Source organism: Littorina saxatilis, linkage group LG1 (assembly GCF_037325665.1).
Source record: "Littorina saxatilis isolate snail1 linkage group LG1, US_GU_Lsax_2.0, whole genome shotgun sequence".
Taxonomy (NCBI): domain Eukaryota; kingdom Metazoa; phylum Mollusca; class Gastropoda; order Littorinimorpha; family Littorinidae; genus Littorina; species Littorina saxatilis.
The window spans coordinates 48,659,278-48,683,892 of record NC_090245.1 but is presented as its reverse complement, the minus strand read 5'-3'; the positions used below and the strand labels follow the sequence as shown (position 1 = coordinate 48,683,892).

At 41.6% G+C, this 24,615-nt stretch overlaps 1 protein-coding gene across 1 annotated transcript; it reads right to left on the bottom strand.

Annotated features, from left to right (window-relative positions):
- Positions 1-15,324: 15,324 nt before the first annotated feature.
- Positions 15,325-22,971, bottom strand: LOC138972346 (acyl-coenzyme A thioesterase 8-like). Its single transcript, XM_070345024.1, has 6 exons — positions 22,428-22,971; positions 21,596-21,735; positions 20,235-20,460; positions 19,431-19,585; positions 18,786-18,989; positions 15,325-16,926 (listed from the first exon to the last, which is right to left on the bottom strand). The coding sequence occupies exons 1-6, from the start codon at positions 22,541-22,543 to the stop codon at positions 16,790-16,792; spliced, it is 978 nt and encodes a 325-aa protein (XP_070201125.1). The 5' UTR covers positions 22,544-22,971; the 3' UTR covers positions 15,325-16,789.
- Between the last annotated feature and the right edge of the window lie 1,644 nt (positions 22,972-24,615).

Genomic DNA, 24,615 nt, shown 5'->3' with positions numbered 1-24,615 from the left:
GTCACTGACAGTGTGTTGGTTTCGCTGACAGTGTGTTGGTGTCACTGACAGTGTGTGTGTGTGTGCCGTGTGTGTGTGTGTGTGAATGTGTGTCTGTGTCTGTGTCTATGTGTGTGTGTGTGTGTGTGTGTGTGTTGGTGTCACCGACAGTGTGTTGTGTCACTGACCGTTTGTTTGGTTTCTCTGACAGTGTGTCAGTTGTTGTCACTGGCAGTGTGTTGGTTTCTCTGACAGTGTGTTGGTGTCACGGACAGTACTTGTATGTTGTTGTCACTGACAGTGTGTTGGTGTCACTGACAGTGTGATGGTGTCACTGACAGTGTGTTGGTGTCACTGACAGTGAGTTGCTGTCACTGACATTATGTGTGTGTGTGTGTGTGTGTGTGTATGTGTGTGTGTGTGTGTGTGTGTGTGTGTGTCACTGACCGTGTGTGGTTGTCACCGACAGTGTGTTGGTGTCAATGACAGAGTGTTAGTGTCACTGATAGTGTGTTTTTGTCACTGACAGTGTGTTTTTGTCACTGACAGTGTGTTGGTTTCACTGACAGTGTGTGTGTGTGTGTGTGTGTGTGTGTGTGTGTGTGTGTGTGTGTGTGTCCGTGTGTGTGTGTGTTGGTGTCACTCTAGTGTGTTGTTGTCACTGGCAGTGTGTTGGCTTCCCTGACAGTGTGCTGGTGTCACGGACGGTATGTTGTTGTCACTGACAGTGTGTTGGTGTCACAGACAGTGTGTTGGTGTCACTGACAGTGTGATGGTGTCACTGACAGTGAGTCGGTGTCACTGACAGTGTGATGGTGTCACTGACAGTGTGTTGGTGTCACTGACATTGTGTGTGTGTGTGTGTGTGTGTGTGTGTGTGTGTGTGTGTGTGTGTGTGTGTGTGTGTGTTGGTGTCACTGACAGTGCGGGTGTGTGTGTGTGTGTGTGTGTTGGTGTCACTGACAGTGTGATGGTTTCACTAACAGTGTGTTGGTATCACTGACAGTGTGTGTGTGTGTGTGTGTGTGTGTGTGTGTGTGTGTGTGTGTGTGTGTGTGTGTGTGTGTGTGTGTGTGTGTGTGACTGACCGTGTGTGGTTGTCACCGACAGTGTTTTGGTGTCAATGACAAAGTGTTAGTGTCACTGATAGTGTGTTGTTGTCACTGATAGTGTGTTTTTGTCGCTGACAGTGTGTTTTTGTCACTGACAGTGTGTTGGTGTAACTGACAATGTGTTGGTGTCACTTATATTGTGTGGGTCAGGTGTCATTGACAATATTTTGTTGTGCCTGATGCTTTTATCAAAGGCGTGTTGTACACAGAGAATACTACATTATTTTTAAGAGACTCGGCATGTAACCTCTACTTATAGATTGATTGATTGATTGATTGATTGATTGTGTTATTGATTAAATGAGTGATTCATTTATTTAGTTCGAATGTACTTCTGGTTTTGCTTCTTTCTTTATTGGACTAGCAGTCAGCACCCCACTTCACCAGGTGTTAGTTGAGCATCAAGAGGCTTGATAATTTATCATCGAAGACTTTTTTGATTTTGATAATAATTTTTATATTTTTAATTTTCAGACCTTGTTTTTAATCCGAATATAACATATTTATATGTTTTTGGAATCAGAAAATGATGAAGAATAAGATGAACGTAAATTTGGATCGTTTTATAAAAAATTAACTTTAATTACAATTTTCAGATTTTTAATGACCAAAGTCATGAATTAATTTTTAAGCCACCAAGCTGAAATGCAATACCGAAGTCCGGCCTTTGTCGAAGATTGCTTGGCCAAAATTTCAATCAATTTGATTGAAAAATGAGGGTGTGACAGTGCCGCCTCAACTTTTACAAAAAGCCGGATATGACGTCATCGAAGACATTTATCGAAAAAATAAAAAAAAACGTCCGGGGATATCATACCCAGGAACTCTCATGTCAAATTTCATAAAGATCGGTCCAGTAGTTTAGTCTGAATCGCTCTACACACACACACGCACACACACACACACACAGACACACATACACCACGACCCTCGTCTCAATTCCCCCTTTATGTTAAAACATTTAGTCAAAACTGTAAATGTAAAAAAGAGAAAAAGCCTAACGGTTTTGAGGTTTGTGTATCTGCAACTGTTTTGACATGTGCAAGTTATCCAGAGAGGGTGAATACAGCGAATGAAATTGTTTTGAGCGCTCTAGCGCCGTTAGTTAGTCAGAACAGGAGGTGGTCCATATTAGGAGCCTTTCCCCCACTAAGACGTGACAGTTTTCATATATTGATTGTGTGCATAATGTACAACTTAGGGCTTCTGAGCTAACCAGTATGGTGTGACAATAATAAAATACCAGCAGGACGCACGCACCCACTCACCACACACACGCACCCACCCACCACACACACGCACGCACCCACCAATCTCAGCACACACACACACACTCACACACTATACTGATGCTAAACAGCAGGCAAGCCGTGATTCCGCAGTACAGAAAGCCAGAGAATGGCAATCCGAATGGTGCAAAAGTCCCTTTTAGCTCTTGATGTCTAAATAACACATTATTTAGCTAAATAACGCGTTATTTAGCTAAACAATGCTTTATTTAGCTATATCATGCAATATTTAGCTAAATAATGCATTGTTTAAATTAAACAATGCATTATTTACAGATACAGAAAAAAGAGAGCCCAGAGCACTAAATAATGCATTGTTTAGCATAAATAAGAGATTGTGTTTGTAAATAACTCATTATTTATAAATAATTACGCGTTTTCTCTAAACAATATATTATATGTAAATAAAGTGTTATTTAAATAAATAAAATATATTTAGATAAATAAAATATTATTTATCTAAATAAAATATTATTTAGATAAATAAAATATTATATGTAAATAAAATATTATTTATCTAAATAAAATATTATTTATCTAAATAAAATATTATTTAGATAAATAATTTATTATTTAGATAAATAATTTATTATTTACTGTTTTTGCCTTGAAATAGTATTATTACACTAAATAATGCTTTATATAGCTATATAATAGGTTTCCGCTATATAATTCATGATTTGGTAAATAATACATTATATACCGTAAATAAAATATTATATACCGTAAACAATTCATTGTTTAGCGCATCGCGAAGCCGTTTTTTCTCTTGTTGTTTTTTTCCACGTGTTTCCGTGGATCCACGAGAGCTCTGTTGATTCTCAAACTGACCAATCAGACAACTAGCATCTGTACACTAATTAAAGTCCCATTGTTGAGTGTGACGAAAACTCGTGGTGACGATTTTAAAACATGTTGGGTCACGCATGGTCCAATCTTACATGGTCCAATCTTACATGGTCCAACCTTACATGGTCCAACCTTACATGGTCCAACCTTACATTGTCCAATCTTACATGGTCCAACCTTACATGGTCCAACCTTACATGGTCCAATCTTACATGGTCCAATCTTACATGGTCCAACCTTACATGGTTCAACCTTACATGGTCCAATCTTACATGGTCCAATCTTGCATGGTCCAATCTTACATGGTCCAATCTTACATGGTCCAACCTTACATGGTCCAACCTTACATGGTCCAACCTTACATGGTCCAATCTTACATGGTCCAACCTTACATGGTCCAACCTTACATGGTCCAATCTTACATGGCTTACATGGTCCAACCTTATATGGTCCAACCTTACATGGTCCAATCTTACATGGTCCAACCTTACATGGTCCAACCTTACATGGTCCAATCTTACATGGTCCAATCTTGCATGGTCCAATCTTACATGGTCCAACCTTGCATGGTCCAACCTTGCATGGTCCAATCTTACATGGTCCAATCTTACATGGTCCAACCTTACATGGTTCAACCTTACATGGTCCAACCTTACATGGTCCAATCTTACATGGTCCAACCTTACATGGTCCAACCTTGCATGGTCCAATCTTACATGGTTCAATCTTACATGGTCCAACCTTACATGGTCCAACCTTACATGGTCCAACCTTACATGGTCCAATCTTACATGGTCCAACCTTACATGGTCCAACCTTACATGGTCCAATCTTACATGGTCCAATCTTGCATGGTCCAACCTTACATGGTCCAACCTTGCATGGTCCAACCTTACATGGTCCAACCTTACATGGTCCAATCTTACATGGTCCAACCTTACATGGTCCAACCTTACATGGTCCAATCTTACATGGTCCAATCTTACATGGTCCAACCTTACATGGTTCAACCTTACATGGTCCAATCTTACATGGTCCAATCTTACATGGTCCAATCTTACATGGTCCAATAATATATATGGACCATGTAAGGTTGGACCATGTAAGATTGGACCATGTAAGGTTGGACCATGCACGATTGGACCATGTAAGGTTGGACCATGTAAGATTGGACCATGCAAGGTTGGACCATGTAAGGTTGGACCATGTAAGATTGGACCATGCAGGGTTGGACCATGCAAGGTTGGACCATGTAAGATTGGACCATGCAAGATTGGACCATGTAAGATTGGACCATGTAAGGTTGAACCATGTAAGGTTGGACCATGTAAGATTGGACCATGTAAGATTGGACCATGTAAGGTTGGACCATGTAAGGTTGGACCATGTAAGATTGGACCATGTAAGGTTGGACCATGTAAGGTTGGACCATGTAAGGTTGGACCATGCAAGGTTGGACCATGTAAGATTGGACCATGTAAGGTTGGACCATGTAAGGTTGGACCATGCAAGGTTGGACCATGTAAGATTGGACCATGCAAGATTGGACCATGCAAGATTGGACCATGTAAGATTGGACCATGTAAGGTTGGACCATGTAAGATTGGACCATGTAAGGTTGGACCATGTAAGGTTGGACCATGTAAGGTTGGACCATGTAAGATTGGATCATGTAAGATTGGACCATGCAAGGTTGGACCATGTAAGGTTGGACCATGTAAGATTGGACCATGTAAGGTTGGACCATGTAAGGTTGGACCATGTAAGGTTGGACCATGTAAGGTTGGACCATGTAAGATTGGACCATGCAAGGTTGGACCATGCAAGGTTGGACCATGCAAGATTGGACCATGCAAGATTGGACCATGTAAGATTGGACCATGTAAGGTTGGACCATGTAAGGTTGGACCATGTAAGATTGGACCATGCAAGATTGGACCATGTAAGGTTGGACCATGTAAGGTTGGACCATGTAAGGTTGGACCATGTAAGGTTGGACCATGTAAGATTGGACCATGCAAGGTTGGACCATGCAAGGTTGGACCATGTAAGATTGGACCATGTAAGATTGGACCATGTAAGGTTGAACCATGTAAGGTTGGACCATGTAAGATTGGACCATGTAAGATTGGACCATGTAAGGTTGGACCATGTAAGGTTGGACCATGTAAGATTGGACCATGTAAAGTTGGACCATGCAAGATTGGACCATGCAAGATTGGACCATGTAAGGTTGGACCATGTAAGGTTGGACCATGTAAGATTGGACCATGTAAGGTTGGACCATGTAAGGTTGGACCATGTAAGGTTGGACCATGTAAGATTGGACCATGTAAGGTTGGACCATGTAAGGTTGGACCATGTAAGATTGGACCATGTAAGGTTGGACCATGTAAGGTTGGACCATGTAAGATTGGACCATGCAAGATTGGACCATGTAAGATTGGACCATGTAAGGTTGGACCATGTAAGGTTGGACCATGTAAGGTTGGACCATGTAAGGTTGGACCATGTAATATTGGACCATGTAAGATTGGACCATGCAAGGTTGGACCATGCAAGGTTGGACCATGTAAGATTGGACCATGCAAGATTGGACCATGTAAGATTGGACCATGTAAGGTTGAACCATGTATGGTTGGACCATGTAAGATGGGACCATGTAAGATTGGACCATGTAAGGTTGGACCATGTAAGGTTGGACCATGTAAGATTGGACCATGTAAGATTGGACCATGCGTGACCCAACATGTTTTAAAATCGTCACCACGAGTTTTCGTCACACTCAACAATGGGACTTTAATTAGTGTACAGATGCTAGTTGTCTGATTGGCCTGGTCAGTTTGAGAATCAACAGAGCTCTCGTGGATCCACGGAAACACGTGGAAAAAAACAACAAGAGAAAAAACGGCTTCGCGATGCGCTAAACAATGAATTGTTTACGGTATATAATATTTTATTTACGGTATATAATGTATTATTTACCAAATCATGAATTATATAGCGGAAACCTATTATATAGCTATATAAAGCATTATTTAGTGTAATAATACTATTTCAAGGCAAAAACAGTAAATAAATTATTTATCTAAATAATAAATTATTTATCTAAATAATAAATTATTTATCTAAATAATAAATTATTTATCTAAATAATATTTTATTTAGATAAATAATATTTTATTTAGATAAATAATATTTTATTTACATATAATATTTTATTTATCTAAATAATATTTTATTTAGATAAATAATATTTTATTTATCTAAATAATATTTTATTTATTTAAATAACACTTTATTTACATATAATATATTGTTTAGAGAAAACGCGTAATTATTTATAAATAATGAGTTATTTACAAACACAATCTCTTATTTATGCTAAACAATGCATTATTTAGTGCTCTGGGCTCTCTTTTTTCTGTATCTGTAAATAATGCATTGTTTAATTTAAACAATGCATTATTTAGCTAAATAATGCATGATATAGCTAAATAAAGCATTGTTTAGCTAAATAACGCGTTATTTAGCTAAATAATGTGTTATTTAGACATCAAGAGCTAAAAGGGACTTTTGCACCATTCGGATTGCCATAGAGAAGAGACCCTTCATCGGCAAGGGTCGCCAACAAGTAACTGCACGGAGTGGTTACTTGAGAACTGAATGACAGTTGCTAAAAGGCTCTGATTCGTGTCGTCAGTGCTCACCTTCTGTGTCCGCCTTCGCCTTCAAAAACTAGACATTCGTAAAAAAATAAAAATAAAAAAAAGATCAAATGCGGCCTCGTATCTGAAGTTTATATCTTTAAACAATCTTAAAACACTAGTCGTATCAGTTTTAAGCTCAGTTATCAGTCCATGCCCATCTCTCGATACCTTGAAACCATTTGGCGTCACGGAAACGTAATTCAGATACGAAATTTAAAGAAATGGGAATAACCTTCTTTAAAAAAAAAATTAAAGTAAATGCATTTCAGGAACTGAAGAAACGATATTTGAGAACGGAAATGATGAGACCACTTGTTGACTTGACCAAGCAACGTTGAAGGACGTTTTCGCAGCAGTCGTATCGTTGGCATAAATGGCATGTCCAAGCAATTCAAATGATGTACTTTAAATCTTCTGTGTACGTACGTTCCTGCTCCTTGTGATAACAATCAATACACCATTATCATCTGAGCCCCTGATAAAAAGTGCCATTGTTCTAAGTCATGAATGGCCACGCCGGAAGACTCTGTGTCCTCGCCGATGGTCAGTTGTGTAACCAGGGACATATCCAGCGTCACCTACTGAGACTCTAACTGGACTAGGAACTGAGTTGTCGCGCTGAGGAGGAGCTAGGGCGGGAGGATGAGGAGGAGGGGGGGGGGGGGGTTGGCGGCCATTTTGTCTGAAGACAGCTTTCTTTGGTGGTACTTCAAAACGCACCCCCTCCCCACCCCCAACGCGGTTTGCGTAGGCCTACATCTGCAGTTTCTGCTAGTCATGATCGGCTTAAAAAGATGTTGATACAACCCCTTTCCCCAAGCCGATGATTTGATTATATGATTTTGTTCAGATGCAATCGCAGCTTTTACCTGTTGATGACCCAGGCAATTTACTAGTCGTCAAAATGTTTGCAAGATGACGTCATCTGCAGGAACAAAGGTGATTTCATCATCAATATCGTCCGCATGTCATTCTGCTTTTGTTTGTGAAGTGCGCAAAATGCTAACAGGGGCGGAATCACCGTGACGGAGCCCCCCAAATCTTGTATAGAGTGAGCCTTGCTGAGAGAAGCACACGTGGATGTGCCTAACACCATACCTCTCTTACCTATACACTCTCGCTTTCTTCTTCTTCTCCTTCTTACCCTTTCTTCACTCTCAGAATAGCGAGCATACCTACCCCGCAGTCTATACCCCTGCGCTGTTCCTCACCTGTGCCCCTTCGCCAGCTCGCGCCGGAGATTGACGCACGCGCTTGCCATATAAGGGCGGAAGGCGCGAGGAGAGGCGAGGGGAAGGCAAGATGTGAGCGCGTGTCGCTCTGACAACACAGTGCTCGTGCAACACGCTGTGTTCAATGACCTACCTGTCCGCCGGCATGTGTAGTGGTGTGTGCACGGGTGTTTAGGCTTCCAATTGTCCCCCTGAGTAATTCATGGCGTGTGGCGGGTAGGCGTGCAAATCCCCGCTGTAGTCACGCACGTGCTATACGGATCAGCGCCGCGCAGACCGGTGTGACGTTTTCATCTTTCGCCGTGGTGATATTTCGATTTTCGGCCTCGTTGATCTAGTATAAACTCTACACTGAACAAAAAAACACTCTTCGATAGTACTGATGAGCGACCTTGTGTACCTTACCGTCATTCATGGGGCCAAATTTGTCCAACCAATTTTTTTAATTTTAATTTAGAAATTATTTGATTCATCCTAAAATGTTTCCCTTCTTACTCAAGGGACGTAACCACTCGGTACACGTTTTCGAATAAATCGATTTTGGGGGTGAAATCTATTACATTTCACCACCAATTTTCTTCACATGCAAGAAACTGACATTTTCGTCCATAAATAATTTCACTTCTTAATTTTATCAGGAAACAACATTTCAGTCTTGAGTATATATATATCATCGAGGGGGAAATATGTACACAGGCGAAAGATGAAATCGTGACACCGGCTGGGAAGCCGGCGGGAGCGGAACAGGGGTAGCGAGCTTTACCTGGAAACACACGGCAGGTATACACACACACATACACACAGGTAAACTCACACACAGGTATACTCTCACATTCACAGGTATACTCATACACACACATAATATACTCATCATACACACGAGTATATTCACACAGACAGGCACCCGTATACTGTGCAGACAAACTGAGTTTCGCTCAGTCAGTGGGGTTTCTCTTCAGGAACTAGGCTCGAGGTTTGCCAGTATGACATGATGGGGAAAGAGGAGTAGCGAAATTTACATGAATACACCCAGTGACACAGTTATGCTGTGAAGACTGAAGGAACAGCAGGTAGGCAACAGTGTAGTGCATGTGTCCTGTTTTCTGACATTGGGCGGTGAGCCGCGTGTTTGACGCAGCACGTGCACTACTGAGTGGCACATGTGTAGATCACTAGAGCCTTTCGAGACAAAACAAGAATAAAGCGGGTTATACAATAAAAGAAAAGAAGGGAGTTGTAATGTAGAACAGATAGAAGAATGTCACAGTGCGGTGTGTTACCTGTGACCTACAAACGTAACTAGTAGAGAGAGAGAGAGAGAGAGAGAGAGAGAGAGAGAGACGAGAGAGAGAGAGAGAGAGAGAGAGAGAGAGAGAGAGAGAGCAGTGTAGGTGCGTTGCGCCTGTGACCTAGTTACAGACGTAACTAGAGAGAGAGAGAGACAATGACCATGAACATTCTTTATTTTTCGAAGGTAACAAGAATAAGGATAGATTTGCTTTTTCGCATCTGGCCCTCACCTTAAAGAGGGACTAACCTACTTTTACTAACAAAAAAAATTTAAAAAAAATAAAAAAATACATAAATCATAAATAATGGTAGAACATATAAGTTAATGCACAAGAAGCGCATTACAGAAACATTGTAAATCATAAGGTATAGTTCAAAACTGGGTGTAACGCAATAGAGAGAGAGAGAGAGAGAGAGAGAGAGAGAGAGAGAGAGAGAGAGAGAGAGAGAGAGAGAGAGAGAGAGAGAGAGAGAGCAGAACGAAGTCCGCAGTCACTGTGTATGAGGTGTGGGGTGCCTGTGTCTGTGACCTACAGGGGACTTAGGCGGGTTTCACGTGCAATTGACTGGCACAGTGACTGAGCGGGTCCTTGCCCCCGCAGCCTCGTTCCGTGAGTTGTCCTTTCTAGCCGACTGGCTCTCTTTCTCTCACGCCCGTCTGTATCTCACTCCAATCAGTACAGCTGACTTTGATTTTAAGTTCAGAAGTGTTGGACATGTTGCTACACCTGTCAGAAGAAATTGGACCTGTCAGGTGGGCCGGTTTTACTTTAAGCAAAGCACTTTACAATGAGACTGCTTGTTTTGAAAGGAAGTGCAAAGGTCGGCGTTACGGAACACAAAATTAAAGACAAAACATTCATAGGTACGTCGACTTAAAGCTGTGGTCTATTTATGACTTTCCGGGGCTACGAGGTTGAACAAGAAGAGCAAACGCTCGATCGAGTCACTTTCGCAGTTCTGAATATTATATGAGGCATCAGATGGACAGGAAGAAATTGCTATTCACAACACAATGAGTCACGTTCACATAAAATTTGAGCCCGGTCACTTTTATAGTTTCCGAGAAAAGCCCAACGTTAATTTGTGTGTTGCCGAACAGAAAAGGCTAGTTATCTCCCTTGTTTTTCTGATAACGTTCGTAAAAGGCTACAGATGTAAATACTTTGATGTAAAGAATAATCCTACAAAGTTTCAATCACATCCGATGAACTTTGTCAAAGATATAAAATGTCTAATTTTTCCTTTGACGCTGACCTGTGACCTTGAAAAAGGTCAAAGGTCAACGAAACCATCGTTAAAGTGTAGAGGTCATTGGAGGTCACGACTAAACAAAATATGAGCCCGATCGCTTTGATAGTTTCCGAGAAAAGTCCAACGTTAAGGTGGTGTCTACGGACGGCCGGCCGGACGGCCGGCCGGCCGGCCGGCCGGCCGGCCGGACAGACTAACACTGACCGATTACATAGAGTCACTTTTTCTCAAGTGACTCAAAAATAGGCCACAATCATGTACAGAATTCTGTACAGCAAACACTACCCGAAACCCCACCTATTCGGCGTGTATGACCTTGAGAGCTTCAGTCAACGCTTGAATTTTGCAGGTATAACATCCGGTTTGCTCTCTCAAGACTGATCATATTTTATCTTCAAGAGAGATCAAGGGGAAAAAATAAACGCCCCGGCGAAGACTGATTTGAACTCTCGACCTCGAGTCTCATGTCCTAACCACTAGGCTATTGCGCCAATCGAGAAAAAGAAGGAAAAACATTGATATGAATTCATTCTTGAAGCAGCATGATTTATATCTCTATCCGCCCATTGTTCAGGAGTGAATACATGTATAACTATTTCTTAGTTGTCTGTTTTCAACTGCACAGAGCTTTGGAGAGCTTCAATTACTGTTCTTGTCATTTTTCTTGCATGTTGTAGAGATATCGCAGCTATTTGCATGGCGCGAATGTCGTGTAGCATGACGGTGTAAACATGTACTGCGATTCCGTGAAACATGTTTGCAAATAAAGGCAAATTTTGATAGCAATTTTTACGTTTTTGCAACGCATGAATGGTAATTCAAGCGTAGAATGATATATAATTATCAATTTTTTTATCTTTGAAAACACTAGTGAAGTGGCCTAGCGGTTAAGACATCGGCCAGGACATTTTGAGGCCCCGAGGCCTTGAGTTCGAATCCCTGCCAAGTCGTTTATTTTTTCTGCTGTTCGGGTAGCGTTTGCTGTACGAACAGAATTCTGTACATGATTTTATCCCTATTTTTCAACCTCAAATAGACCACAGCTTTAATGTAAGAATGCGAGATTAGGTCTGCCGGTACACGTGCACTATTCTTCAGTTTGTGTGAATGTTTCCATCTACCGGGTACATGTGCACTATTCTGTGTGTGAATGTTTCCATCTACCGGTACATGTGCACTATTCTGTGTGTGAATGTTTCCATCTACCGGTACATGTGCATAATTATGTGTGTGATTGTTTCCATCTGCCAGTACACATGCCGCACTATGAAGATATGTTTTGTTTTGTTCTCAAACACAATTTCCACTTTTTTTGAGAGGGGCTGATAGTTTTTTGGGAATAAAAGAAAAAAGAGGATAAAATTCACACTGATGATGAAAGACAGCGACCCAGCTAGTCTGTGCTGTAACTGATCCCCAGACAGGCTCTCTCTCTCTTTTTCTCTTTTGTGTGTCTCTCTCTCTCTTTTGTGTGTGTGTGTGTGTGTGTCTCTCTCTCTCTCTCTCTCTCTCTCTCTCTCTCTCTCTCTCTCTCTCTCTCTCTCTCTCTCTCTCTCTCTCTCTCTCTCTGTCTTAAGTCTGAATACAACACAATTCCTCTGAAAATGTATTCTGCGCAACATAACCTCTTTCATACACCTTCTTACAATGCAATCATTCCTACAATTGATAACATTATGCAGTCATTCAAACATACCTACCATCCAATATAACATCCACAAAACCATTAAAATTATTACTTACAATTTCTGTTCCCGGGTAAAAGAAGTACCATACCGATACTAACTGTGTTCGCCTGAAGAACATGACATATCTACAAGTGTCCCTTGTAACTACATGACCTCTGAGCTGGCATCGCTTCACAACCTTTACACCCCAACCAGAGTGCATGCCGGCATTTTATTCCTTCATTTCGTCTATCCTCTTCCGCGGCTTAAAGCTTTTTCTAACTGCAGTATCACATCTAGTTGTTACCAAAACCTATGTACATGAATTCAGATGGCCATTTCCATGACAGATATGTATATCACAGACAACACAGATAAATGACTTGCATTGTACAATGCCTGTACAGAAGTGGTGCCATTGTGCATTCCCTGTACAGACTACAAAAACACTCACACACAGGACAAGAAGTAAGGTTACGACTGTCCATGCAGTACACAGACAGACATGAACTGTTTAACTTTTCATTAAAACAAAGTATGGCAATTTTACAACAATAACATCCATTTCTACAACTAGAAACAAACAAGCCTGAAAATACCTGGAATTTACACAAACAACTTGGTAAAAGCAAATTACTAACCTCGTCTTTCAAAGACATGCGTGTGCCTGTAACACTCACGTATACTTTTTGCTGAAACAAATGCAACCATAAAAGGCTTACTTAACCTTTGCCGTGCTTCCTGGGTTCACCTGTACCCAGAGACACACTAAAATCATTGTAACTCTGGAAATATTAAAGGTATCGTTTTGAAATTTTAAGTATCTCTCACACACCTAATTTGCTCTCTGTCTGCAAATTTTTAGTGTGTACATGACAAAACATCAGAATTAATTGATTATGATAATTTACATAAACACTACCGATGGCGCGGGTTCACACATACCCATACTTTTAAAGAGTAGTAGTTATTGTAACTATCCCTCTGCCGACGGCGCGGGTTCTGCTACACCCATAATTACCAAAGCGGCGGAACAGTGTCTGTCTGCCTGTTTGTCTCCTAGAGACTGTCTGTCTCTCTGTTTGTCTGTCCGTATCTCTCTGTCTGTATGTCTGTTGTCAGTTGCTCTGTCTGTCTGTCTGTCTGTCTATCCGTCTATCCGTCTATCTGACTGTCTGTCTATCTGACTGTCTGTCTCTGTCTCTCTCTCTCTGTCTGTCTCTCTCTCTGTCTGTCTCTCTCTCTGTCTCTCTCTGTCTCTATCTCTTAGTCTCTCTCTCTGTCTCTCTCTCTTAGTCTCTCTCTCTGTCTCTCTTTCTTAGTCTCTCTCTCTCTCTTTCTTAGTCTCTCTCTCTCTCTTTCTTTGTCTCTCTCTCTCTTAGTCTATCTCTCTCTCTTTCTTAGTCTCTCGCTCTCTCTCTTTCTTAGTCTCTCTCTCTCTTTCTTAGTCTCTCTCTCTCTCTTTCTTAGTCTCTCTCTCTCTCTTTCTTAGTCTCTCTCTCTCTCTCTTAGTCTCTCTCTCTTTCTTAGTCTCTCTCTCTCTCTCTTAGTCTCTCTCTCTTTCTTAGTCTCTCTTTCTCTCTCTCTTTCTTAGTCTCTCTCTCTCTTTCTTAGTCTCTCTCTCTCTCTTTCTTAGTCTCTCTCTCTCTCTTTCTTAGTCTCTCTCTCTCTTTCTTAGTCTCTCTCTCTCTTTTTTAGTCTCTCTCTCTCTCTCTCTAGCTCTTTCTTAGTCTCTCTCTCTCTCTCTTTCTTAGTCTCTCTCTCTCTTTCTTAGTCTCTCTCTCTCTCTCTTTCTTAGTCTCTCTCTCTCTCTCTCTTTCATAGTCTCTCTCTCTCTCTCTTTCATAGTCTCTCTCTCTCTCTTTCTTAGTCTCTCTCTCTCTTTCTTAGTCTCTCTCTCTCTTTCTTAGTCTCTCTCTCTCTCTTTCTTAATCTCTCTCTCTCTTTCTTAGTCTCTCTCTCTCTCTTTCTTAGTCTCTCTCTCTCTCTCTCTCTTAGTCTCTCTCTCTCTTTCTTAGTCTCTCTCTCTCTCTCTCTCTCTCTCTCTCTCTCTTAGTCTCTCTCTCTTTCTTAGTCTCTCTTTCTCTCTCTTAGTCTCTCTCTCTCTCTTTCTTAGTCTCTCTCTCTTTTTTAGTCTCTCTCTCTCTTTCTTAGTCTCTCTCTCTCTCTCTTTCTTAGTCTCTCTCTCTCTCTCTTAGTCTCTCTCTCTCTTTCTTAGTCTCTCTCTCTCTTTCTTAGTCTCTCTCTCTCTTTCTTTGTCTCTCTCTCTCTTTCTTAGTCTCTCTCTCTCTCTCTTTCTTAGTCTCTCTCTCTCTCTTTCTTAGTCTCTCTCTCTCTCTTTCTTAGTCTCTCTCTCTCTTTCTTTGTCTCTCTCTCTCTCTTTCTTAGTCTCTCTCTCTTTCTTAGTCTCCCTCTCTCTCTTTCTTAGTCTCTCTCTCTCTCTTTCTTAGTCTCTCTCTCTCTCTTTCTTAGTCTCTCTCTCTCTCTCTTTATTTGTCTCTCTCTCTCTCTTTATTTGTCTCTCTCTCTCTATCTTTCTTAGTCTCTCTCTCTTTCTTAGTCTCTCTCTCTCTCTCTTTCTCTTTCTTAGTCTCTCTCTCTCTCTCTCTCTTTCGTAGTCTCTCTCTCTTTCTTAGTCTCTCTCTCTCTTTCTTAGTCTCTCTCTCTTTCTTAGTCTCTCTCTCTCTTTCTTAGTCTCTCTCTCTTTGAAGTTTCTTAGTCTCTCTCTCTCTCTCTTTCTTAGTCTCCCTCTCTCTCTTTCTTAGTCTCTCTCTCTCTCTTTCTTAGTCTCTCACTCTCTTTCTTAGACTCTCTCTCTCTCTTAATCTCTCTCTCTCTCTTTCTTAGTCTCTCTCTCTCTTTCTTAGTCTCTCTCTCTCTCTTTCTTAGTCTCTCTCTCTCTCTCTCTTTCTTAGTCTCTCTCTCTCTCTCTCTCTCTCTCTTTCTTAGTCTCTCAGTCTCTCTCAGTCTCTCCCTCCCCCTCTCCCTCCCCCTCTCCTTCCCCTGCAAGAGGTCGGTGAAGGGAGAAACTCGATGCAACCACTGAAGTAGCGCTGTGGGTTTCCCTGAACCCACCCCGTCGTTAGAGAAATAAACGGTAAAAACCCTCTTTCAAATGTATGGGTTCAGACAAACCCGCATCGTCGTTAGAGGAATAAACGGTAAAAACCCTCTTTCAAATGTATGGGTTCAGACAAACCCGCATCGTCGGGAGTGTGTAGTCAAAAGCGGCATCCGGCAAAGGTTAAACCTACATCGATTTAATGTTAGCACAGTTAACGTTATACAGTATCATCTGCTCTTTAAATGGAAAGCTGACTGAACAGCGGCAACCAGAAAAAGACAATTAGATACACAAACTGTGACTCGCAGTCAGTTGTACATGTAGTTCATAACATCCAATCACTGTTTTATGCCAAAAATATACCAAAGTCGTCTTCAACTTACAGGATTAGTTATTTAAAGAGGATTGCTTATGTTTCTGTTTACAATAAGTTGAATAACATGTTGGATTCGCCGGGATCTTATAAATAAAGAAGATTTACTGGGAATTCTGGGAACTAAGAACAAAAGAATGTGGGAATAATACTATTCAGCAATGGGACACCTTCAGTCTCCACGGGACTGTAGCTAGTGATGCATTATACTTGGCTGTTAATTAGAAGCCCTGCATTTGTCGGACATGTTAAAATAAACTCTCAGACCGACTGATCCAGGTAGAGCAGCACAAACTTTTGGTCCAAAAATGTGTTTTTCTTTCTCAGCATGTTTGTGTACTTTGAACAATAGAATCATTATGTGATGTTTATTTTGTCACTGTTATCCTGTTCTTTGCAATAAAGTGATGATTTTCACATTTATTAACATTGACATCATTGGGAAAACTTTAGATGCTGTTTTCGCAGAATCGTTTTTTGAGCACCTGTGTTATCATTTCGCTGCCCTACACGCCACCAGGCGTGAAAGGCAGTAAGTAAGTAAGTGTTATCATTGGGAAATACTCATCTTCCAGACTAACTGTTCAATTGTCTTTTTTTTCTTCTTTTTTTACGCCAATAAACAGTGAGACTTTCTATGGATTACCAACGAATTTGTGATTGTGTGTGTGTATGTGTGTACATGTACCTATGTAGGTGTGAGATAGAGAAAGAGAATTTCGCCAGAAATCAGAGATACTTTCTATTGATTACCGACGAATACTTTGTGATTGTATGTGTGTGCATTTGCATGCGCCCATGTACGTAGGTGTGAGATAGAGAGAATGTGTGCGTATGTGTGTGTGTGTGTGTGTGTGACAATTGTAACACTGACCGTAATTCAGTTCATGCAAGATGTTATGTGGAATGACACACTGTATAAAAATACATGAAAATATCCCCAGCAATGTCGACAGCCTATCACACAGGATCATAACTTGGACTTGGGTGGGTCAGACCCCTCCGGCTCTGATTTGCGTGTTCGAATGACGCCCTCCTGGGCCACTGAGATTGCAAGGCGGCCATCTCGTGTCCACATACGTCCGGTGTTGAACGCTCGCCCCTCTCCTGGTGGACAATCAGCAAATTATATCTAAGACACTGCAATACTGCAATCACATTGATAACAAATGTTGGGGTGGGGGTGGGGGGGGGGGGGGGGTATGGGGGGCACAGCACTGATTTATCATACACTATCATAAGTTTCAAATAATGGAAAAGATGTCATTACTGTCAGGATCATGTATGTCTAGTACTGTGTTTGCTTCTCGTGGGCACACTCCCATGTTGTAGTAACAGAGACCAACAGTACAAGCTCTGTCAGGCTTTGTAAGATTTCCATTCACTATAGATGTCGGGTTAAAACTGTGAAAAGCCTCAATGCTGTAAAGAGTCTAACAACAAGCCTCAATGATGTAAAGAGTCCAACAACAAGCCTCAATGCTGTTATAAGAGTCCAACAACAAGCCACAATGCTGTAAAGAGTCCAACAACAAGCCACAATATGCTGTAAAGAGTCTAACAACAAGCCTCAATGCTGTAAAGAGTCTAACAACAAGCCACAATGCTGTAAAGAGTCCAACAACAAGCCACAATGCTGTAAAGAGTCTAACAACAAGCCTCAATGATGTAAAGAGTCCAACAACAAGCCTCAATGCTGTTAAGAGTCCAACAACAAGCCACAATGCTGTAAAGAGTCCAACAACAAGCCACAATGCTGTAAAGAGTCTAACAACAAGCCTCAATGCTGTAAAGAGTCTAACAACAAGCCTCAATGCTGTTAAGAGTCCAACAACAAGCCTCAATGCTGTAAAGAGTCTAACAACAAGCCACAATGCTGTAAAGAGTCCAACAACAAGCCACAATGCTGTAAAGAGTCTAACAACAAGCCTCAATGCTGTAAAGAGTCTAAAACAACAAGCCACAATGCTGTAAAGAGTCTAACAACAAGCCTCAATGCTGTAAAGAGTCCAACAACAAGCCTCGATGCTGTAAAGAGTCTAACAACAAGCCTCAATGCTGTAAAGAGTCTAACAACAAGCCACAATGATGTAAAGAGTCCAACAACAAGCCTCAATGCTGTTAAGAGTCCAACAACAAGCCACAATGCTGTAAAGAGTCTAACAACAAGCCTCAATGCTGTAAAGAGTCTAACAACAAGCTTCAATGCTGTAAAGAGTCTAACAACAAGCCTCAATTATGTAAAGAGTCCAACAACAAGCCTCAATGCTGTTAAGAGTCCAACAACAAGCCTCAATGCTGTTAAGAGTCTAACAACAAGCCACAATGCTGTAAAGAGTCCAACAACAAGCCACAATGCTGTAAAGAGTCTAAAAACAAGCCTCAATGCTGTAAAGAGTCTAACAACAAGCCTCAATGCTGTAAAGAGTCCAACAACAAGCCTCAATGCTGTAAAGAGTCTAACAACAAGCCACAATGCTGTAAAGAGTCCAACAACAAGCCACAATGCTGTAAAGAGTCTAACAACAAGCCTCAATGCTGTAAAGAGTCTAACAACAAGCCACAATGCTGTAAAGAGTCTAACAACAAGCCTCAATGCTGTAAAGAGTCTAACAACAAGCCACAATGCTGTAAAGAGTCCAACAACAAGCCTCAATGCTGGTGGCTACAAACATACACAGTGGTACCTGTGATGAAAGGACACCCTTGTGACCAGCCAAAAGTGTCCCTACATTGCAGGTGGCCTGTCATGCATATTTTGGTAGAGATAATAGAAAATGGGACCAAAAATGGGACATAAAAGGTGGCCTTCAAAGAAAGGCGTCCTCTCATCAGAGGCCTTCCATTGCACAGTTGTCCCAGGATAAAGAAGTGGTTGCCCCTTTGAGTGCATGAAATTAATGTCGCCCCATACTCCACCCTCCACACCTCCCTGAGGGCAGATAAGGAACAGCAAAAAAACTGACCACAAACGGGACTCTCCATCTCGTACAGCAGCCAATCGTCAGCACGGAACTCAGAGTGGAACCACACGGCATGGTCCACTGACGTCATGAAGAAGTTCCTCCCGGCCTGAATGTGTCCCCCTGTGTAGGGCATGATAGCCGTGCCGAGTAGCAGGTAGTCGGACATGAAGGCCGCACAGCACTGGTGCATTTTGTAGTCATCACCTGTGACAGTAACCAGGTATCCATGTAGTACCATAGTATGTAAAACCAAGTGAAGTATAACCAGGTGAAGTATAACCAGGTATAGTATCAGGTATAGTATAAGTTATAACCAGGTATGGTATCACTAGGTATAGTGTAATCAGGTATAGTATAACCTGGTGTAACACTGCATCCTTAAAGGTATATATTGTAAAGCATGATGACTGTATACCCAGCAACAGGTAGACTGACGTAGAGCCGGCACAACCCTGTTGCGGAGCTGAACAAAACGTGTGTGCGTGTGTGTGTGGATGTGGTGTGTGTGTGTGTGTGCGCGCGCGCTCATGTGTCTACCTATCTGTGTCTGTCTATCTTGTGTCTGTGTCTGTCTATCTTGTCTGCGTGTGTGTGTGCATGCTTTGACGTTGGTTAATTTCATGAACTGAACTGATCGGCACTGACCTAGGTGTCCAGCGGCCTTGATCCACACACAGCGACGTGGGGGGAGGGGGGAGGGGCTGTAGTACTCGCCCACTGGACGCCGCAGGATGGACATCTGCTCCTTGGACAGCCGGTGACTCATCCCCTTCTGGTACTCGATGGCCTTCTTCTCTGACCTACTCAGCAAGTGAAAAGTGGTGAGCACATAGTTTGTCATTGTGGACTTGCTTGTATCCACTGTACTGTCAATTATGCTCAGATTGAAAGTATTTGATAAAATAAAAAAATAGAAAACAAATAAAACAAAACTTTTCTGGTGGTTTTTTTCAAATTATTATTATTTATTCAAATATCAACTGATATGAGGACTGAAATTGACAAGTATAAAACCATTTAACCCAGTAGGCACTAAAGCTTAAAAGTACACCCAAAAAAAGCTACCTTATCGGCTTTTGTAAATAAGACGGTGGTCTGATTCATCTTTGATTACTCTGAATAATGTCCCTTGATGAGCGTGTGCAAGTCCAAACTATCCCTCTCCCGGGAGGCATCACCACAGCCACAGACATAACTTTTCACAACAGACAACTGCGAATCACTACAAAATGCACACTTAAGGACACCCTTCCAAAAGTTAAAGTCTAGAAACAGTTTACTGACATTGGACATAAATGACAGAAAATGGAAAACAAGAACGGCATTCGCAGGACGAAAAAGGCAACAACAGAGGAAGAATATAATGAAAGACAGCCTGATGGCTATTTGTGATGGGGTGCTTGTGTAAGTTTGAAAGACGGGGAAAGACAAAACATTATCACCACTGACCCGACTGCTTTGGTCAGTAGCTGTGTGATGTCAGTGCACTCCTCAGGGGAGGGAACTGCAGGCATGGTGAACTGGTGTTGGAAGGGGTCTGTCTCCCCTGTCTTGAAGGAGGCCTGCATGGTGAAGATTGCTCTCCCTTCCTGCATGGCCTTGATGCTGCGACTGCTGTACACATTGCCATCACGCGTACGATCCACTGTGAACAGGATCGGCAGCTTGTAGTTACCTGTAGACAAATGGCATGATCATTGAAAGGAAAGTGCAGAGAGAATCAGGGAGTCATGTTACATTACAATGTCATTATTGTGAGGCACTTAGGATTTGCATCGTTTAACTGCCCTCATTTATATTACAGGATCATTAAAAGGAAAATGTAGACGGGACAGCTTCGGGCGACTAAGTCTATTTGAGAGACCGAATGTGTGTGTGTGTGTGTGTGTGTGTGTGTGTGTGTGTGTGTGTGTGTGTGTGTGTGTGTGTGTTTGTGTGTGTGAGAGAGAGAGTAAGTGTGTGTGTGTGAGAGAGAGAGAGAGAGACAGAGAGACAGACAGAGAGAGAGAGACAGAGAGAGAGAGACAGACAGAGAGAAATAGACAAGTAGACAGAAAGACAGAAAAAAAACCAAGCAAACAAACATTCAGACATACAGAGTGACACAGTCAGAAAGAGAGAAATGGATATTGGTTTTGCTTGAATCTTCAAGTTCAGTGATCCTCTTTGAAGCATTAGCAGCAGTTGCTTCAGACAAGCATTTAGTGGTCATGTAAAAGGTCCATTCCGCCTTGTGAAAACAGTCCGCCCCACCCTCTCAGATCTGGTCAAGGTTTTTAAATTGGATAAGACCATCCTCCACTTAGTCACATATTAAAAATGAAAAGCCTGGAACTGGAAGCTATCTGTGCACTGGTGTTTTTTGTGTGTGTTTTTTTTTAACACTTTCTACCCCATCTATGTTGACCAATTTTGTTTTAAGCCGAGACCAGCTGTGCTGCAGCAGGTCACTCAGAATTGTAGTAACTGTGTAGTAACTGTGTGTCAACACGCTGGAATGCAGGCGTTAGATATGGACGTTACAGGAAGCGACTAAAGCTAACGGTCTGAGCGGATATAGGATATATCCATACCTGGTCAGATAGAGCCATATGAGTGGGTACGGATATATTCATACCTGGGAGACAATGAGTTAAAAAAATTCATTTTGTAAAAAGCACTGTTCTTAAAAAGGCACCAGTGCTTTTTAACCCCCCAATTTTTTTTATGAATTAATTTAATTAATAAAAAAAAAAAATTCAAATCACAACAGCAAGCAATCGTTGATTGTTGGTATGTGACTTTGACACCAAAATGAATGTGTGACGTACCAGGTCTGAGGAAGTAGCAGTGTAAGCTGTGAGTGTGGTGGTCAGCAGGGACAGAGTAAGCTGCGGCCGCCAGAGCTTGACCCACCACTTGACCGCCGAACACTGCACGGCCGCCACGAGGCTGCCACAGGTGTTGACTCCTGGTCACATCAAATACACTGTTCAGCTTTACAATGACTTTGTACGGTTTACACAGTCGCTGTGATGAAGTGTGTGTGTGTGTGTGTGTGTGTGTGTGTATGTGTTTATATATCTGTCTGTCTGCGTGTGTGTGTGTGTGTGTGTGTGTGTGTGTGTGAGAGAGAGTCTGTCTGCATGTCTGTCTGTGTGTGTGTGTGAGAGCTGTGTACGTGTGTGTCTGTTACCTTCTCAAACAAACAAACACTTGAAGCAAACTTTAAAACAAAAACCAAGTTAAATTAAAACAGGAATTGACTGATTCGGCAAAATTGCTTGGCTAGTCTGATAATTAAGCTGTCACTCCGTCACGCTTTCTCCGGTTGTCTTTCGGGTACACTTGTACGAAAGGGGAGGTGCTTTAGAACCATTGACTGCGGTGACTGAGTGCATTTGCACCACATTCCTACTGATCTTACAATATCACTTACGCTACAATGACGATGCAATTTTGAATCCTCCGACAGTCTTCCTCAATGTTTCAATCGACCTTTGATACCTGAGCAGTTGCAGTTTTCTATGGCTATAGACTATAGTGGCTACATTATTTGCGATTCCATTTCAGCACTCACTGAACTGACAATTGTCAATTCTATCTGCAGCGCTGATTTGAAGAAATAGACGGGAGACAAGAATATGAGAGAAACAACATTACCTGTAAATATCTACATCAATCTTCTCGAGATTTAAAAACGACTTTGTGATTATACTCTCAAGGTCCTCGTCGTTCTCTGTCGTCTGCACTGCAGTGCTGGTTGCCTTCGTCGCCATCTTGATTATTGCTTAGATGGGAGGTGACTCCATTCACTTACCAAATATAGTCAGGTTTAGTTGTCTCCCTTAGTAACGCTGATGGGGTCTGTGTCGACCAAAAGAGTGGGATTCCCTGTAGATGGAGTTCCCACAGGGTGGAGTTTTTCAATAAAACTTGCAAACCATACTCTAATTTCTAAGAAATATCAAAAAAGATTGAAAAACATCAAATTCTACCGATGTCACCAAGCATCACGTGACTTTCAGCGATATCAGCGACACGCTACAGGAACTAAATCCTGTGGAATCCCCCTCCAGGAACTCCATCTACAGGGAATCCAACTCTTAGCCTTAGTAACTTAGACAGACTGAGACAGACACACGACCCCTCTCTCTCTCTCTCTCTCTCTCTCTCTCTCTCTCTCTCTCTCTCTCTCTCTCTCTCTCTCTCTCTCTCTCTCTCTCTCTTTCTTTCTCTCTCAGTCTCTCTTTACCCATGACCACCAAAGAATACTTGAATTGATAATAAATATTGTTCTCAAGAACGAGGAAGTTGGATCAAAATGAACGAAGAAACAAGTCGCGCATGGCGAAATTACTATATACGATTTAGTCAATCTGTCAAACTCACAGAATGAAACTGAACGCACTGCATTTTTTCACCAAGGCAATGTAGCTTCGTCAATCCCCCAAGGCAAGGAAATTACTGACACTTTTCACGTGGAACATGCATTGAAGTTGACAAGCCAGTACAGCGCAGTTATGTTTGCGCTTAGCAGGAAAGCGCGCTTTTTTCTCTTCTTTTTACATTTAGTCAAGTTTTGACTAAATGTTTTAACATAGAGGGGGGAATCGAGACGAGGGTCGTGGTGTATGTCCGTGCGTGTGTGTGTGCGTGTGTGTCGTGTGTGTGTGTGTCTGTGTGTGTGTGTGTAGAGCTAGAGCGATTCAGACTAAACTACTGGACCGATCTTTATGAAATTTGACATGAGAGTTCCTGGGTATGAAATCCCCGAACGTTTTTTTCATTTTTTGATAAATGTCTTTGATGACGTCATATCCGGCTTTTCGTGAAAGTTGACTCGGGCGGCACTGTCACGCCCTCATTTTTCAACCAAATTGGTTGAAATTTTGGTCAAGTAATCTTCCACGAAGCCCGGACTTCGGTATTGCATTTCAGCTTGGTGGCTTAAAAATTAATTAATGACTTTGGTCATTAAAAATCTGAAAATTGTTAAAACAAAATTTTTTTTATAAAACGATCCAAATTTACGTTCATCTTATTCTCCATCCTTTGCTGATTCCAAAAACATATAAATATGTTATATTAGGAATAACAACAAGCTCTGAAAATTAAATATATAAAAATTATTATCAAAATTTTTTTTTCGAAATCAATTTAAAAACACTTTCATCTTATTCCTTGTCGGTTCCTGATTCCACAAACATATAGATATGATATGTTTGGATTAAAAACACGCTCAGAAAGTTAAAACGAAGAGAGGTACAGAAAAGCGTGCTATCCTTCTCAGCGCAACGAATACCCCGCTCTTCTTGTCAATTCCACTGGCACTGCCTTTGCCACGGGCGGTGGAGTGACGATGCTACGAGTATACGGTCTTGCTGTGTTGCGTTGCGTTCAGTTTCATTCTGTGAGTTCGACAGCTACTTGACTAAATGTTGTATTTTCGCCTTACGCGACTTGTTACATTTAGTCAAGTTTTGACTAAATGTTTTAACATCGAGGGGGAATCGAAACGAGGGTCGTGGTGTATGTGTGTGTGTGCGTGTGTGCGTGTGTGCGTGCGTGTGTGCGTGCTTGTAGAGCGATTCAGACCAAACTACTGGACCGATCTTTATGAAATTTGACATGAGAGTTCCTGGGTATGATATCCACGAACATGTTTTTCCTTTTTTTGATAAATGTCTTTGATGACGTCATATCCGACTTTTCGTGAAAGTTGAGGCGGCACTGTCACGCTCTCACTTTTCAACCAAATTGGTTGAAATTTTGGTCAAGTAGTCTTCGACGAAGCCCGGACTTCGGTATTGCATTTCAGCGTGGTGGCTTAAAAATTAATTAATGACTT